The following is a 19,338-nucleotide window of genomic DNA, read 5'->3' as shown; positions in this document are numbered from 1 at the left end:
GACAGGTGTGTTGGATCAGGGAGACAACCAAGAGTTGCAGGACACCGGCCCTCGAGGACCAGGAGATCCCATCCCTGCCATAGGTGGTGAGCCCATTGGAAGAGGGACCCATGTCTCCTCTTCGGACTGAGCCCCGGCCGGGCTCCACGGGTAAAAGCCCGGCCACCAGGCGCTCGCCAATGTGCCCCACCTCCAGGCCTGGCTCCAGGGTGGAGCCCTGGTGACCCACGTCCGGGCGAGGACGCTGGTCCTCCCCCGCCCTTATTTCAAAATAAAATATTTCAATAAAAGATAAGATAAAAGTCTTTATTGTCATTGTCACAGGAACAACAAAATTTTAAAAAGTGCCATCAGTCAGTGCATACGATTAATGTACTATCTCATAATTTATACACCATGTATAAATAAATAACCAATAGCTGATGCACATCGTTCATGATGATTGATGGTTATGTTTTGGTTGCATTTTAGTTTTTGTTATTGCTTTCAGGTAAAAACCGTCTCTCAGACGGTTTGGTTCTTGTTCTGATGGTTCTGCATCGTCTCCCTGAAGGCAGCAGTGTAAACAGAGAACGTCTGGGTGGGAAGTGTCCTTTATGATACAACTCAATTTACAGTTAAATGTTTGATTGAACTTTTCTGCAAAGCCAAATTATTCCACCCTCCATTTGCACAGATGTGAATAAACAGTAAAAGTTACTTTTTGCTATTAATGAAATGAACCCAAAAAAATCATTTTGGGTTCAGGAGCTTCAGCTGCAGAACTTTATGGACTCGGGTTTTTCTGCGTTTCCATGTCAGGATCTGCAGGAGGAAATGAGACGATGATAAAACTATATTGTTAGCAGATATAATGTAAACCAAATATTAATTATTAACAGGAGAAACAGCAGAGATCTGACCTTTTCTGCCCTCTGAGGAATTAAAATATATTAATAACTCATATTTATCACCAATGTGATAAAAACAAAAACTACAATAAAAGTTCTGCTTTTACTGGAAAGGGTGGACAACATGTCATTATTATTTAGAAACAGCTTTTCTGATGATTTAGTTTTCAATCTTTGATAATTTATTATCTTTTCTAATTTTATTCTTAGACTGAATTCAGGGTTTCTAACACTGAACATACTTCATTGTTTAAATTGATGCATCCTGATGCATCTATTATTATTATATCTATTATTACTTTACTATTATTACATTACTGCAACATTTAATCAGAAAATATCATGCAAAACAAAGTCAGTTTGACCGTAGTTCCTGTAGTTTTAGCTGATTCTATGATTTCTTGTCTTTCCTCTGGTTTCCATGCTGATGTTTTCTCTTCCTGTCTGAACTCAACATGTGACTGAATGAAGAAGTCAGAATAATTCAGCTGTGAGGTGGAGTGAAGGCGTTGGACTGGTTATTTTTTTACAGTATTTGTGGCTCAACAGAGAGAGAAGTGGAGGTCATGCAGTAAACGGCTTGGGAATGGAACCGCTGCGTTACAGACTGCTACCTGCTAATGGCGCCGGCTCTCCCACTGAGTCACGCAGCGCCTCAGGGCTGATCCTTCGTCTGATAACTGCTTCCTGTCAGACGGGCTGAACTGCTGCTTATCACACGTCTCCATAAATTAAAACCCTAAAATCCATGAACAGAAACTGTTTCAGTTTTATTAATGTTGGATTCATTCAGACGAGGAGAAAAACCTTAAAATACTGCAGGAAGAGCAGTAAAGGAGTTTATTCCTCATGTTCTCCAAACATTTCTACATTATAGATCTTGAATATTTCCCAGCAGCCACGGCGTTAAATAGATGAAGCAGCAGAAACTGTTCTGGGATCCGTTCACCGTTTCTGTGAACTGAAGATGCTGATGAACCAGTTGGACTGATGGAAGCTGCTCAGCCTGCTGCTGGTCAGACTGGAACAAACTGGAGTCTCAGTTTCACAGCTTGAGCTGAAGAAACGTCTCAACGTGAGATTTGTTGGCAGCTGCAGAAAAATAACTCCGATTAAAGAGAAAGTGTTCAGAGTGAAGTTTAGTCAGCTTCTAATCTATTCAAATAGATTGAAGCTTAATTCTGACGGGGACAGATGGAGGGAAAGGCCTGGCTGGATCAGTTTCAGTTGTTTTCTGTTTGCACTGTGTGAATCTTGCTGGTCTGGTTCAGCCTGAACTCTGCAGGTTTTTGAAGGAAGTGTCAGGAAACCTTCAGTTGCTGCTGGAATGAGGAAGATCATGTCAGTGAAACACCCAGTGCAGGAATTTCACCAAACTGTCAAACGTCTGAAAGGCAGCAGAAACAGCAGCAGAGATTTCATGACTAAAGTTGAACTTTATTTCTTCATATCATCTTATTTTGATAGGAAACATCTGGTTCTGACTGGAAAGGACTTTTTCCTTCAGTCCAAACTTCATGGTGACATCACTGAGCTTCAGCAGGTGAGTCAGTTTAAATCAGTGATTTTATAAGATTTACTAGAAATATTGCTGTGAAAATTAATAACAGGTCAAAGTTTTCAACACTTAAAAAGAATAAAATCCAGGAGAAATCAATCTGATTCTAATTTTATTCCCTGCAGAAAGAAGATTATTTTGAAGTTTTCATGTTTCAGTTTTATGAAACCCAGTTTGAGCAAAATGTTGATATTTACATGTAAATGTAAGTAATATTTATTTACAGTGTGGCTGCAGTCAGACACTTTAACTGATCACAAGAAGTTTGGTTTGAAAATGAGTTTTATTCAGGTGAGTTATGATTCAGCCGTCAGAAAAAGTAATAAATTAAATCCTGCATCAGTAATTTAAACATGTTTATTGTTTTTAATCTTCTTTCTTCGCCATCTGAACTTTCTAAACTGTTTTTCTGCTTTTGAATCATAAAGTAAAACCTTAGATTGTAAAAATTGTTTTTTAACAAAAGGCAAGTTTTAAGATAATTTAAAAAAATAAAATTAGTTATTTTTTTACATCCTCATGTTCGGTAATTCAAACTTATTAACTTTTTTTGATTTGTGCAGCAATCAAAACTATTTTTCTGGTTTTGACTGAAGGACCAATCACAGATTAAATCTGATCAAATTGATATTTTTCTGGATTTAAACTTTATTTATCTAGGATAAAAAAACACTCAATGATATTTAAAATCTTTTTTATTTGTCCTGAAACAGCAGAAGATTGAAATCAAGTTAATGTCAATAATCAGATTTTAATTCAGCAGTTGATTCTAATATAAATCCAGTCAGATTTTTCTGTTCTTGTTCTGGAAGTCGTCTAAAACCGACCTTTGACCTCAGTGAGTCTGGAGGATCAGGATTTGCTGCTGCTTCCTGCTTCATGTCTCAGTGGATCATAAACGCTGATCCAGTTTATGGTGGATGATTTCTGACTAAAATCTGCATTTAGTCCTAATTTATCCATGATGAAAGAGGAAAACATGATTCTAAAGTGATTCATTTTAAACTGAACGGAAATATGGGAGAAAAAGGGAATAAATCTCACTGAATAAACTTAGGCTACGGTCTTCTTCAGGGTCAGAGGTCACTGTGGGGTTGGAAGCCGTTCACACAGACGTCTCTCTGGGTTTGACTTTAATATGTAACATAAACAACAGCAAAAAGACCTGCTGTGTGAACGCAGCCTCAGTGGTTCTGTTTTTGTTTTAAAATGTCTTGGTTCTGGTTCTGGTTCTGGTTCTGGTTCCTCGGTTTGTAGTTTGAAGCGTTTAGCTGCTGCTCTAAGAACACACTGCCTGTAAAATGTCTCCTGGGTTGGGATCAATTTGAACCTCAGAAAAGAAGAAAAGTTTCTAGATCTCACTAATCTCAGGTTTTTACTGCAAATAAACCAAAATAAAAAGCATCAAAGATCCTTAAACTGAAAATATTGATATTTATGTATTTACTTAGGTTATAAATGCTGATTTTCTTTGTGATGTATTTTAATACCTTTGCTCTTTTATGCTTGTTAAAACCAGATTTAAGCAGATTTCCTGTCCACTCCTGTAAAACACAGACATCATGGCAGCAGGAGGACATGGTGAGTTCAGAGACCGTCGTATTAAACTCCTTCAGTAACAGAGACATGAGATGAGATGAAAGACTCAGAGCTGCTAAAACCAGATTCTGTTTTTTTACTGTTCATCTTATTTAGATTAAATTAACAATAAACTCAAATTGTTTTTCTGGTGTGAATGTCGTCTTAACTTTAGGATGTTTGAAAATGGTTGAATGTGACGCATCAATAATTTAATAACATTAATATGTATTTTGTCTGTCAAGGGATCAAGAAAACAGGATTATTTTCTAGGACAGCTGTTAAAGACCCTGGCAAGACCACAAAAAAACAAGAAAAATGCATTTTATATGCATTCACCTTTTACTACTTTTGACCAGAGCTTCTCAGTCCAGTCCTCAGTCCTGCTCTGCATGTTCTAGATGAGCCTCTATTCCAGAACAGCTGATTCAAATGGTTGCATGATCTCTAATGCAGCCAACCGACGCTGCAGAAAGCTGTTAATCACCTACAGATTTAATCCAGAAGGGAAACAAAACAAAACAGTGTTTCCAAACTTTTTCAGGCTGAGCAACACTTAACCCATTTAACAAACAGTCATGGGCCACCTAAAGGTAATTTTATTTATTTAGCACATTTTTATAAACAAGGCAATACAAAATGCTTTACTGGAATTAAAAGGAAATGCAAACAAAATAACAAACCAAAAATCTAATAATCTTAAGTAAATAAACTAGATACTCTTATTCAGGGATGTTAAACAAGTAGAAGTAAGTATTCTCTGGTCCAATTCATTTTCTGGGTTAGAAGAATAGGAGTCTAAGGTAGTTTTTCTGGGTTCCAAGTTCTAATCCCTGTTCTGGGTTGCTGAATCAATGTAAGTAACACTAGACAACTATAAGTATTCTCTGGACTTCCCATCTCCTGCTTGTTATTTTTATTTTGGGACCTTTGACAGGGGCTCAGCCAGCCCAAGTGTTTTTAACTGGGCTGGTGGCACAGCTGAGATTGATGAGTGATGGGTGACATGTATGACGTTGCTGCAGAAGTGGAGTTTTGGCGAAGAAAAAAATAATTAAAAGTACGGTGCGGGGAGGTTCTGGAAGGAAATAAAGTACCTTCACCTCGGGACGGATGTTCCCAGAGGGAAGCGTCAGATATTTTTGGCCGGGACGAAGTTTGTTTTCTTTTTAAAAAATCTTTATCTCTGAGGATTTTGTTGGCTGTAGTGGCTCTACTATTTTAGGCTGACAGGAAGGAGGGGATGGAGAGAGAGGGGGGGAAGACATCTCTTTATTCAGTAGTTTCAGGAGTGGTACAGATGTGCAGCAGAGTTGGAAATCAGTGGTGCTCAACCACCGGGCCGTGGACCGGTACTGGTCCGTGAACCACTTGGTACCGGCTGCAAGAAATAATGAAATATTTCCATTTTATGTATTATTTGAGTCTGGAGGATCTTTTATTTTGAAAATCCTTTACCGGATTCTCTCGGCTGCGTTTTGCCGCCAACATTGATCCACAAGCAGCAAAACGAACAGAACCAGATCAGATTCTTTGGAAAGTTTGTCTGAAGGCCCAGAGAGGCAGGAGGATGGGTTTGTCCGGTGGTTTGATTCCCACAGTCCAAGCTGCTCTGCATGATCGGGTGACCTGATGAGCCAATGAAGCTTCAGACTGCATCACCATGGAGACCCAGCATCACTTCAGTGTCTCATCTCCCAGAAGGAGAAACGAGTTCAGGGCTCCCTTTTAAAATGTTTCGTATCACATAAAATCAGTTCAGCCGAGAGAAAAGAAAAAAGAATTAGCAAAGTAATAATAAGGTTTGGCACCACTGCTCTAAATCATAACAGAAATGAGCCCATATTAATTCACCTCACACATTTGTCTAATACAAGTGGCAGCAGTGACACCTGCTGGCCACAAGTTTATAAAATGCTAGGACCGATAGTTTAATTTATAGGTCACAATAAACAGGCGCAAACAAGTATGGATGCCAACAAGAGCAAACGAAACAACAACGAACAAAATACTTGAATAACTCCAACATGTGCTCACAGGTGGATAGTTAACAATGTACAGCATCCCAATAACTACAGCCCGACAAAAACAACAGCAACACACAGCACGGGCGGAACTAATAAATAAAAAACCTTAATACACTTAACAAGTCACTTACAACAAGGCAGGAACGCACATCAACCCGAACCGAAACAATCGGCACCAGCTGCATGTCTCCACCCTCAGAGACATGCTTTACTGCAGCTGCTGAAAGTGCCATGAAGAACTCACCACTGGGTGGCGCACCTCCCCTCCCAGGCCAAAGAACCCAGAACCCGAGCCTTTGTAACGTCACGAGTGGTGGGTTTTTAGGAAAAGAGAAAAACTACTGAGACCTTGGCTACAGCTTTGGCTTTGTGTGACGAACCTGAAATGACCAGAGGCACTGTTCCAAATTAAACACAGTTTATTGAGCTCATAAAGCCTGCAGGCATAAATAGTCAGTTTATTTTCTTGCACAACATTTACCACACTAAAACCAGAAGTCTATGCTGGCCCTGGAAAACTTGCAGCTGAAAACCATAATTAAAATCCAATTCAATAAAGTTAGAATAATAATGAAGAAAACACAGATATAATTAAATGCATCTGAGTGTTCCCAAACAAAACACACTCTCACAAAAATCCCTGGTGAATAAAGTGAAGATGCTATATTTATCATAAAAAATATATAGTACCAATGGAAAAATATTAAATTTATTTAGTTCTATAACATTCTATTTTGTAAAACTCATCTCAAATAGTTATCATAATTAAATATATAAACTATTGATAGTTTATTAGAGATGAAGTTCAGGAAGAAACTAAGGATTCAGTTAATAATCTTTGAACAATTTGAAAATGTCACTGTTCTCTTTCCTGTCTTTGTTGAAGCAGATTCTGCGTTTGCCCTCATATGGAAACACTTTATTTGACGGAGCGTGCATTAGACTGAAATGACTCTATGAAGGAGCCTTTATGAATGTTAATGTCTGTTCTCATGAAGTGTCATTTGGTAAATTATGACACGTTTAGTGCAAAGTTGCAATAAAAGTGCCAACTTTTTAAATTAGCACATTAGCCCATAATTCACAGTCACACCACCTTCCTGTGAGTTTAAACTAAACTAAGTTTGAATGAGAAAAAATATTCAGTGATAACAGTATCACTGCTAAAAATGAAAAACAAAGTGGTCGTGTTTAATAATTTTTCATGCTCTAAATTAACATAGTAATACTAATGGATAAAGATTTACATAGAAAAAATATGATTTTCCTCAAGAAATTGAAACTCAGCAAAATTCAAATATGTTTTGTTTAAAGAAATGTTGAAAAAAATCAGAAACTGAGGGACGTTTAACTTTTCAGCTTTTCCACCAGTGAAAAGATAAAATACATTTAATTGCATCAAAACAAACTACATTGATCAAGACATGAAGATTATTAGCTAGATTTCCACTAATAATAAAGTTGTTTCATTTTTCATTATGTTCTCATTTTGTCTTTTTCTTTGCGTCTTTGCTCCAGTGTCTGAACCTGAACTGAGGGTTGTCCTACTGGGAGGCAACTGGTCCCAGAGAAATCTAGTTAGGACCCTCATACTGGGAGGGAAAAGTTTCACCACGAAACCAAACTCCTTTATCAAAATCACTGGATCAGTGAGAAACAGGAAAATATCTGTTATCAACACTCCAGATCTGCAGTTCCCCACAGCGGACAGCATTACAGAGTTTATTAGAGGATGTGCTGCAGCCTCTCATCCTGGACCTCATGTGTTCCTGTTGGTTCTTCAGCCTGAAGACTTCACTGAGGAAGAAAAGCACAGCATCCGCCAAGCACTTTACCATTTCAGTGATGAATCATTTAGTCATTCACTGGTAATGATCCTGAATCCCAAACAGGAAGGTTCAATATTAAAGGAAGAACGGATGAAGAATCCTCAGATAAGGAATCTGATCACAGAGTGTAGATACAGATATTTATTCCAAATGATGGTTGAACCTCAAGAGCTGCTGATTCAGTTTGATCAAATAATGAAAGAGAACAATGGAGAACATGTGAGATATAAAGAGCCTGAGGGAACGGCGACTCCAGCTGGTGAAGATGAAGGTTAGTAAAAATGTTCACATAATAAACAAACGTTCTTTAATCTGCTAATTTATGCTCAATATTCAGAGATCTGAGTGAAGTAAACAAATTCCTCCTTAGCTCAGTTTTAAGGAAAAAACTCAGAAGATGACAAAAAATATCTCTTAGGTTTGTTTATAAAATAATACATTTTCATATGAACCAAAAATAGCACAAATGTATTGCAATTGGATACTTTACTGATATTTAAACCTTAAATTGATCAAATTTATGTTTCTAAAACTAAAGTTATAAAAATTAGATTAGTTTCTAAATTAACCTAACTTTAACATTGTTGCATGAATAAAGTGCCTTCTGAAACAAGAGGATACAAAAATCACCTGTTGTTATTTTGACCCAGGCAGATGACATCCACCCATTCATTTTCTAACACCTTTAGTGGCTCTTGAGGTGCTGATGTCTGTCTCCAGCGAACGTTTCGGGCGAGAGGCAGGGTCACCCCAGACAGGTGGCCAGTCTGTCACCAGTCTGTCTCCAGTCTGTCACCAGTCTGTCTCCAGTCTGTCTCCAGTCTGTCACCAGTCTGTCACCAGTCTGTCTCCATCTGTCTCCAGTCTGTCACCAGTCTGTCACCAGTCTGTCTCCAGTCTGTCTCCAGTCTGTCTCCAGTCTGTCTCCAGTCTGTCTCCAGTCTGTCGCAGACTTCAACTGCATTCCCCACATTACAAAACCCAATCTCAGTGGTCAAAAACAGGAAGATAGAGGTCATCATCCCTAGGAAGGTCAAACATGAATCTGCTGTCACAAATCAGAGGTCAAAGTTCAGATCTCAGTCAGAAGTCAGAATCATGAGACGGTTCTCTGAAGACATGCAGGTCAAACAGCAGAATCACCAGAGCAGGAAAAGGTGAAGTGGATTTCTCCTGACAACATGCAGCATTAATGTAGCAAAGAAAGAGAGACAGACAAACAGCACAGCGAATGATGGGAATGTAATCAGGAATGACGCAGGATAGGAGAAAGAAAACATTCGAGGAAGAAATGTGAATCATCCAGTGGTCAGAGACAGCAGCCTGAATCCAGAGGCAGCAAACCTCAATGTGGCCGAGTCACCCTGGGGTCACCCTGGTCACCCTGGGGTCATCCTGGGTCATCCTGGGGTCACCCTGGAGTCACCCTGGGGTCACCCTGGAGTCACCCTGGAGTCACCCTGGAGTCACATTGGAGTCACCCTGGGGTCACATTGGGGTCACCCTGGAGTCACCCTGGAGTCACCCTGGGGTCACACTGGAGTCACCCTGGGGTCACCCTGGAGTCACCCTGGAGTCACCCTGGGGTCACCCTGGAGTCACCCTGGGGTCACCCTGGGGTCACCCTGGAGTCACCCTGGGGTCACCCTGGAGTCACCCTGGAGTCACCCTGGAGTCACCCTGGGGTCACCCTGGAGTCACCCTGGAGTCACCTTGGAGTCACCCTGGGGTCACCCTGGAGTGACTCGGGAGTCACCCTGGAGTCACCCTGGAGTCACCCTGGAGTCACCCTGGGGTCACCCTGGAGTCACCCTGGGTCACCCTGGAGTCACCCTGGAGTCACCTTGGGGTCATCCTGGAGTCACCCTGGGGTCACCCTGGAGTCACCCTGGGGTCACCCTGGAGTCACCCTGGGGTCACCCTGGGGTCACCCTGGGGTCACATTGGAGTCACCCTGGGGTCACATTGGAGTCACCCTGGGTTCACATTGGAGTCACCCTGGAGTCACCCTGGAGTCACCCTGGGGTCATCCTGGAGTCACCCTGGGGTCACCCTGGAGTCACCCTGGGGTCACCCTGGAGTCACCCTGGAGTCACCCTGGGGTCACCCTGGAGTCACCCTGGGGTCACCCTGGGGTCACCCTGGAGTCACCCTGGGGTCACCCTGGAGTCACCCTGGAGTCACCCTGGAGTCACCCTGGGGTCACCCTGGAGTCACCCTGGAGTCACCCTGGAGTCACCTTGGGGTCATCCTGGAGTCACCCTGGGGTCACCCTGGAGTCACCCTGGGTCACCCTGGAGTCACCCTGGAGTCACCCTGGGGTCACCCTGGAGTCACCCTGGGGTCACCCTGGAGTCACCCTGGAGTCACCCTGGGGTCTCCCTGGAGTCACCCTGGGGTCATCCTGGAGTCACCCTGGAGTCACCCTGGAGTCACCCTGGGGTCACCCTGGAGTCACCCTGGAGTCACCCTGGAGTCACCTTGGGGTCATCCTGGAGTCACCCTGGGGTCACCCTGGAGTCACCCTGGGGTCACCCTGGAGTCACCCTGGAGTCACCCTGGGGTCACCCTGGAGTCACCCTGGGGTCACCCTGGAGTCACCCTGGGGTCACCCTGGGGTCACCCTGGAGTCACCCTGGGGTCACCCTGGGGTCACATTGGAGTCACCCTGGGGTCACATTGGAGTCACCCTGTAGTCACATTGGAGTCACCCTGGGGTCACATTGGGGTCACCCTGGGGTCACATTGGGTCACCCTGGGGTCACATTGGGGTCACCCTGGGGTCACCCTGGGTCACCCTGGAGTCACCGTGGAGTCACCCTGGGGTCACCCTGGAGTCACCCTGGAGTCACCCTGGGGTCATCCTGGAGTCACCCTGGAGTCACCCTGGGGTCATCCTGGAGTGACCCTGGGGTCATCCTGGGGTCACCCTGGAGTCACCCTGGAGTCACCCTGGAGTCACCCTGGGGTCACCCTGGAGTCACCCTGGAGTCACCCTGGGGTCATCCTGGGGTCTCCCTGGAGTCACCCTGGAGTCACCCTGGAGTCACCCTGGGGTCACCCTGGAGTCACCCTGGAGTCACCCTGGGGTCACCCTGGGGTCACCCTGGAGTCACCCTGGGTCACCCTGGGGTCATCCTGGGGTCACCCTGGAGTCACCCTGGGGTCACCCTGGAGTCACCCTGGAGTCACCCTGGGGTCACCCTGGGGTCACCCTGGAGTCACCCTGGGTCATCCTGGAGTCACCCTGGAGTCACCCTGGGGTCATCCTGGAGTGACCCTGGGGTCATCCTGGGGTCACCCTGGAGTCACCCTGGAGTCACCCTGGAGTCACCCTGGAGTCACCCTGGAGTCACCCTGGAGTCACCCTGGGGTCATCCTGGGGTCTCCCTGGAGTCACCCTGGAGTCACCCTGGAGTCACCCTGGGGTCACCCTGGAGTCACCCTGGAGTCACCCTGGAGTCACCCTGGTGTCACCCTGGAGTCACCCTGGAGTCACCCTGGAGTCACCCTGGGGTCATCCTGGGGTCTCCCTGGAGTCACCCTGGAGTCACCCTGGAGTCACCCTGGGGTCACCCTGGAGTCACCCTGGAGTCACCCTGGTGTCACCCTGGAGTCACCCTGGAGTCACCCTGGTGTCACCCTGGAGTCACCCTGGAGTCACCCTGGAGTCACCCTGGGGTCATCCTGGGGTCTCCCTGGAGTCACCCTGGAGTCACCCTGGAGTCACCCTGGGGTCACCCTGGAGTCACCCTGGGGTCATCCTGGAGTCACCCTGGGGTCACCCTGGGGTCACCCTGGGGTCACATTGGAGTCACCCTGGGGTCACATTGGAGTCACCCTGGGTTCACATTGGAGTCACCCTGGAGTCACCCTGGAGTCACCCTGGATCACCCTGGAGTCACCCTGGGTCATCCTGGAGTCACCCTAGAGTCACCCTGGGTCACCCTGGGGTCATCCTGGGGTCACCCTGGAGTCACCCTGGAGTCACCCTGGGTCACCCTGGAGTCACCCTGGAGTCACCCTGGGGTCACCCTGGGGTCACCCTGGAGTCACCCTGGGGTCATCCTGGGGTCACCCTGGGGTCACCCTGGAGTCACCCTGGGGTCATCCTGGGGTCTCCCTGGAGTCACCCTGGGGTCATCCTGGGGTCTCCCTGGAGTCACCCTGGAGTCATCCTGGAGTCACCCTGGGGTCACCCTGGGGTCACCCTGGAGTCACCCTGGGGTCACCCTGGAGTCACCCTGGGTCACATTGGAGTCACCCTGGGGTCACATTGGAGTCACCCTGGGGTCATCCTGGAGTCACCCTGGGGTCACCCTGGAGTCACCCTGGAGTCACCCTGGAGTCACCCTGGAGTCACCCTGGGGTCACCCTGGAGTCACCCTGGGGTCACCCTGGAGTCACCCTGGGGTCACCCTGGGGTCACCTTGGGGTCATCCTGGGGTCACCCTGGAGTCACCCTGGAGTCACCCTGGGTCACCCTGGGGTCACCCTGGAGTCACCCTGGAGTCACCCTGGGGTCACCCTGGGGTCACCCTGGGATCACCCTGGAGTCACCCTGGAGTCACCTTGGGGTCATCCTGGAGTCACCCTGGAGTCACCCTGGGGTCACTTGGGGTCACCCTGGAGTCACCCTGGAGTCACCCTGGAGTCACCTGGGGTCATCCTGGAGTCACCCTGGAGTCACCCTGGGTCACCCTGGGGTCACCCTGGAGTCACCCTGGAGTCACCCTGGGGTCACCCTGGGGTCACCCTGGAGTCACCCTGGAGTCACCCTGGAGTCACCCTGGGGTCACCCTGGGGTCATCCTGGGGTCTCCCTGGAGTCACCCTGGAGTCACCCTGGGGTTACCCTGGAGTCACCCTGGGGTCATCCTGGAGTCACCCTGGGGTCACCCTGGGGTCACATTGGAGTCACCCTGGAGTCACCCTGGGGTCACCCTGGAGTCACCCTGGAGTCACCCTGGGGTCATCCTGGAGTCACGCTGGAGTCACCCTGGGGTCACCTGGAGTGACCCTGGGGTCATCCTGGGGTCACCCTGGAGTCACCCTGGAGTCACCCTGGAGTCACCCTGGGGTCACCCTGGAGTCACCCTGGAGTCACCCTGGAGTCACCCTGGGGTCACCCTGGGGTCACCTGGGGTCTCCCTGGAGTCACCCTGGAGTCACCCTGGAGTCACCCTGGAGTCACCCTGGGGTCATCCTGGGGTCTCCCTGGAGTCACCCTGGAGTCACCCTGGAGTCACCCTGGGGTCACCCTGGAGTCACCCTGGGGTCATCCTGGAGTCACCCTGGGGTCACCCTGGGGTCACCCTGGGGTCACATTGGAGTCACCCTGGGGTCACATTGGAGTCACCCTGGGTCACATTGGAGTCACCCTGGAGTCACCCTGGAGTCACCCTGGAGTCACCCTGGGGTCACCCTGGGATCACCCTGGAGTCACCCTGGGTCACCCTGTCACCCTGGGTCACCCTGTCACCCTGGAGTCACCCTGGGGTCACTGGGTCACCCTGAGTCACCCTGGGGTCACCCTGGGTCACCTGGGGTCACCCTGGAGTCACCCTGGGGTCACCCTGGAGTCACCCTGGAGTCACCCTGGAGTCACCCTGGGGTCACCCTGGGGTCACCCTGGAGTCACCCTGGGGTCATCCTGGGGTCACCCTGGGGTCACCCTGGAGTCACCCTGGGTCATCCTGGGGTCTCCCTGGAGTCACCCTGGGTCATCCTGGGGTCTCCTGGAGTCACCCTGGAGTCATCCTGGGGTCACCCTGGGTCACCCTGGAGTCACCCTGGAGTCACCCTGGGGTCACCCTGGAGTCACCCTGGAGTCACATTGGAGTCACCCTGGGGTCACATTAGAGTCACCCTGGGGTCATCCTGGAGTCACCCTGGAGTCACCCTGGGGTCACCTTGGGGTCATCCTGGGGTCACCCTGGAGTCACCCTGGAGTCACCCTGGAGTCACCCTGGGGTCACCCTGGGGTCATCCTGGGGTCTCCCTGGAGTCACCCTGGAGTCACCCTGGAGTCACCCTGGGTTACCCTGGAGTCACCCTGGGGTCATCCTGGAGTCACCCTGGGGTCACCCTGGGGTCACATTGGAGTCACCCTGGGGTCACATTGGAGTCACCCTGGAGTCACCCTGGGTCACCCTGGAGTCACCCTGGGGTCACATTGGAGTCACCCTGGGGTCACATTGGAGTCACCCTGGGTTCACATTGGAGTCACCCTGGGTTCACATTGGAGTCACCCTGGAGTCACCCTGGGGTCACCCTGGGGTCACCCTGGAGTCACCCTGGAGTCACCCTGGAGTCACCCTGGGGTCACCCTGGAGTCACCCTGGAGTCACCCTGGGGTCACCCTGGGGTCACCCTGGAGTCACCCTGGGGTCACCCTGGGGTCACCCTGGAGTCACCCTGGAGTCACCCTGGGGTCACCTGGAGTCACCCTGGGGTCACCCTGGGGTCACCCTGGAGTCACCCTGGAGTCACCCTGGGGTCACCCTGGGGTCACCCTGGAGTCACCCTGGGGTCACCCTGGAGTCACCCTGGAGTCACCCTGGAGTCACCCTGGGGTCACCCTGGGGTCATCCTGGGGTCTCCCTGGAGTCACCCTGGAGTCACCCTGGAGTCACCCTGGAGTCACCCTGGGGTTACCCTGGAGTCACCCTGGGGTCACCCTGGGGTCACCCTGGGGTCATCCTGGGGTCTCCCTGGAGTCACCCTGGAGTCACCCTGGAGTCACCCTGGGGTCTCCCTGGGGTCACCCTGGAGTCACCCTGGGGTCACCCTGGGGTCACCCTGGAGTCACCCTGGAGTCACCCTGGGGTCACCCTGGGGTCACCCTGGAGTCACCCTGGAGTCACCCTGGAGTCACCCTGGGGTCACCCTGGGGTCATCCTGGGGTCTCCCTGGAGTCACCCTGGGGTCACCCTGGAGTCACCCTGGGGTTACCCTGGAGTCACCCTGGGGTCATCCTGGAGTCACCCTGGGGTCACCCTGGGGTCACCCTGGGGTCACATTGGAGTCACCCTGGGGTCACATTGGAGTCACCCTGGAGTCACCCTGGGGTCACCCTGGGGTCACCCTGGGGTCACATTGGAGTCACCCTGGGTTCACATTGGAGTCACCCTGGGTTCACATTGGAGTCACCCTGGAGTCACCCTGGAGTCACCCTGGAGTCACCCTGGGGTCATCCTGGAGTCACCCTGGAGTCACCCTGGAGTCACCCTGGGGTCACCCTGGGGTCATCCTGGGGTCACCCTGGAGTCACCTGGAGTCACCCTGGGGTCACCCTGGAGTCACCCTGGGGTCATCCTGGAGTCACCCTGGGGTCATCCTGGAGTCACCCTGGGGTCATCCTGGGGTCACATTGCTGCATGTCTTCCCCCCTTTCAGGTCCTGGAGAACCGCTGACCTGCAGCTTTAGATCAATCTCTGGTCCAGAACCTGAGTTACATAATGAGGTGATGAGCAGGAGAACCTGATGCACTGCAGGAAGAGATTCAGCTGTTTGATTATTAGGATCCATATTACATGTTGCCATTACATTGTTCCTGGGGTTCACATCATAACACATCATTTACTACAAACCCAGTTATACACACTTAATATAACATTAGAAACATAACATGAATTCATAAATACACAATTATAACACTTTATAAAATGAACTCTGGGTTAAAGTGATCTGTGAATTTATCATCTTTCATCTCATAGTTATTATTTATTCTGTAATTTCCCAGGTAATCCAGATTGTCTCCGGATCGTTCTGATTGGGAAAACTGGCAGTGGGAAGAGTTCATCAGGAAACACCATCCTGGGAAGAAACCAGTTTAAATCTGGAGTTTCTCCACAGTCAGTTACTAGAAGCTGTGAGAAAGCTGAATGTGTGATAGACGGTCGCCATGTTGATGTTGTTGACACTCCTGGTCTGTTTGACACCAGCTTGTCCTTGAGTCAGGTTAATGAAGAGATAAGGAAATGTATCAGTCTGGTGCATCCAGGTCCTCATGTCTTCCTGCTGGTTTTACCGATCGGCAGATTCTCTATAGAAGACACTGAGACACTGAAACTGATTCAGGAAGTTTTGGGAGAAAATTATAAGAAGTTTACCATCGTCCTGTTTACCAGAGGAGATACACTGGAACGTGATGAGATCTCCATTGAACAATACATTGAAGATGATTGTGAAGATGCCTGTAAGAATCTGATCAGAGAGTGTGGAGGAAGATACCATGTGTTCAATAACTATCAAATAAAGAATCGATCACAAGTTACTGATCTGATCAAAAACATCAACATGATGGAGAATGAAGGCAAATGCTACACCAAGGAGATGTTACCTGGTCAACAGAAACCAAAATAAAATCTCCTGTTTGACTAATAAAGTTTATCTGAATCTGATTAGTGTTAAAATAAAGAAAAAGAAAACAAAATAAACTCCCAGAATGCAAAGCGCTCAGCCAATCATTTTTCTGAAAAACTTTTATTATTTTGCCCCTTTTTACATTTGATATAGTTTATTTCATTATTTTCATTTTCATTGTTATTTTAACTTTACTGGATTAATCATTTTGTAACAGAATGAAATATTGGAGATTAGAAATAAACATTTAATTTAAATAAAATATGGGCTCAAACTACATATTTCAGTATTTTCTGTAGTGTTGAGAAAAAGCAGCTACAATAACTTTACATCTTTATGGACCAACAGGACGGATCTGCTGAGCAGCTCAGAGGATATTTAAATGTAAAGATGATTTATTAGAAGATTTTTCCATAAGTTGATTATCTTGTCTGGATTTTTTAACATTTCAGGATGAAATGATGTTTTATTAATTACAACCTGATCCATCATCAACAACAAACAACAGATCTAAACTGTAGATCAGGAACATTTTATGGTTTGTTTTGTTTGGGTTGGAAATATTTCCAGGCCTTTTTTTAATATGCATTTAATTTATGTTTTTTTTAATTTAATGTACTTGTTGGTGGATGATTTTTAATGAAAAATAAAATTGTTATGAATGATGTTTTTGATTGTTTTCCTCTATTTGATTTGTATTTAATTTTGATATTTAGTGGATTTACAGTTTATTCTTCCTGACAATATGAAGTAGTTTTTATTAAAGGTTTATTGAAACGTTTCTGCCTGGAGGCCTGGATGGAGAAAAGATCAAACCAGTCAGATCTGCTGATTTCTCTCAAACTTCAAAACACAGATTGTTTGAATTGAATTGATATTTTTCTTCAAGTTAAACTATATAAATTGTTTCTGCCACTTAGTGATGCTGGTTGATGAAAGGGTCTCTAATTTATGGTTAATAGCCTCATATTTCATCTTAATGAGACGAATCAAAATGTTTTGTTTTGATAAATCATTTTGCATTGAGTCTCTATAATCATTTTGATATTTGTCTAATTTTATGCATTTGTTGTGTTAGCAGGCTTTCTTACTTCTGTTATATTTGAATCAAACTTTTAATTTTTATCTGACACAAAACAAACTATTGAACTGAACCACAACAGAAACAGAACCGAACCCAGAAACCAAACCATGTCCTCAGTGAAGATCGATGTCCAAAAAGTCAAAAGCCTCGACTTGGATTGGTTGCTTCAGATCCTCTTAGTTAATATTCGGCTTGATTAAAGCAGAACTCACAAAAAAACACACAAGGGGGTCTTGTCTCAGGTAAATAGGGTATAAGTGTTACCGGGTTAATGTTCAACCACTCAATACAAAATTATTAGGTTTTTACCAGAAATGATTTATTATGAAACCCGAAATTTGAATATTTAATAAACCTAAATCATTATCCAAAACCCACCAAAATAATCAAGGGTCTGATTCGCCTTGTTCGGGCTGATCCATCAATCCCACTTAAAAAATAGAAAGTCCGGATAGTCCTGTTCCTTTTTTACATTTTTGTCCATAAAAGAGTCCCATAAACTCCAAATCGAACAACGTCCTGGAAGCGTCGCTCCGTATTAATCCCCGTCTTCAATCCCGAAAGAAAAATCCAAAACGTCAAAAAAAAAAAAGATGAGAAAAAGAAGAGTGGTACCACCAAAACCCCCCAAAGATAATAAAGTCCAGATCTCACCGGGAGCGTCCCTTTTCCCCCTGGTGGCTTCCTGGCGTCTCCTTCTGCACCGGGCGGCGTTTCCGAGGTGCAAACTCCGGTCCAGGCTCCGGTCCAGGCTTTCGGGCGCGATCTGCGGCGCTGGGACGAACCTTAATCGATGTTTTATCTTTTTCGTTACTTTCTTTGGTTTAAACAGTAAATAAGGCCAAAACTCCCGCTGCACAGATCGACACATGAGCGTCTTTCTTACTGATTGCGCCGCGTCTTCCGGCGGACACGCTCCCTTTTATCACTAATTCCCACACACCTGGCCCCAAAACATGATTTACCCAACATCAGTTTAACAGTGGAACTTCGACATTTTTTATGTAATAATGAACCCCAACTGTTCCACTTGACAGCTTGGAATTTTTAACATTTAATATAGTCACTGAGAAAACAAAACATAGTGGTTATGTTGGAGAAATTGTGATATTATTAATCAATTATTTGTTATTCTCATTGATCTTTATAATGTATCTTTAATTGATGCTTTCCTTAAAGTTAATCTCATTATAGAATTAAGAATGTTTCTTGTATTGTTGATTTGCTCTGATTCCTTTCTCAGAAGGCCTCACTGACAGAGAGCAGAAACAAAATCTTCCTGCAGGTTTACCTCTTGGTGAAGAGCTCTGCTTCGGTTGAGTTGCTGGCCTCCAATAAAACCATCATTGCTCACTACATATTTTATTAATCTTTGTGCCTGGAAGGACATTATCTAGTACAGAATGATTGTGTGTTAGTTAGTGAATAACATTTGACGCTGTAGCTGTTTGCCCCCTCCCTTTAGAGCTACAGTGTCCTTGTGATTAGGGATCCTAGAAACAATAAAATAGAGGAGCAGACAAAATGTGCTTCAGAGCGGTAGGAGATTGTAACTGAAGCACATCTCTGTCCGTTCTCCTCGCGAGTGAAAAAGAATCTAACTCTTTTGTCTTTTCTGTCTTTGTTAATGTATGTTTAACAGGTGTTAACCCTAACAGGTTATGTTACAACAAAGCCAAGCCGCCAGAGAACCAATCAAAACAAAGTTCTGATTCACTGAGAGTGAGAGCTGAGCAGTGAAAGGAAAGGAGGATTTATTCACTATAAATTCTCAGTTCTCAGAGCCCATGATGCTGAGCATGACCATCTCTAGAAAGAGATGTAAAGTGGATCCATGATGCTTTTTAATCCTTCACTTATGCTCAATATAAAGTAGAACTGCAATGGTTTGGTCTGAACTTTGGGCTCCTGCAGCTCCACAGACTCCTCTTTACCTGTTCCTGGGTGTTTAGATCAACTTTCTCTTAATCATAAAGCCTCGACATAATTAATGAGTTAGCTAACA

At 46.4% G+C, this 19,338-nt stretch overlaps 1 protein-coding gene and 1 pseudogene across 1 annotated transcript in view; both read left to right on the top strand.

Moving 5' to 3' along the window:
• The window catches only part of LOC129365916 (GTPase IMAP family member 4-like), a 94,216-nt gene extending 77,302 nt beyond the window's left edge, over positions 1-16,914 (top strand). Inside the window, exon 3 of the mRNA XM_055039468.1 lies at positions 15,627-16,914. Within this exon, the coding sequence (XP_054895443.1) occupies positions 15,627-16,249 (623 nt within the window). The 3' untranslated portion in view covers positions 16,250-16,914. The remainder of the gene's footprint in view (positions 1-15,626) is intronic.
• LOC129365897 (GTPase IMAP family member 8-like) overlaps positions 1-19,338 on the top strand; it is a 71,934-nt pseudogene that overhangs the window by 8,999 nt on the left and 43,597 nt on the right.

This window comes from Poeciliopsis prolifica, unplaced genomic scaffold, assembly GCF_027474105.1.
Source record: "Poeciliopsis prolifica strain line A6 unplaced genomic scaffold, Auburn_PproV2 SCAFFOLD014, whole genome shotgun sequence".
Taxonomy (NCBI): domain Eukaryota; kingdom Metazoa; phylum Chordata; class Actinopteri; order Cyprinodontiformes; family Poeciliidae; genus Poeciliopsis; species Poeciliopsis prolifica.
The sequence above is the reverse complement of the archived record's forward strand: the minus strand, read 5'-3'. Positions and strand labels throughout refer to the sequence as shown.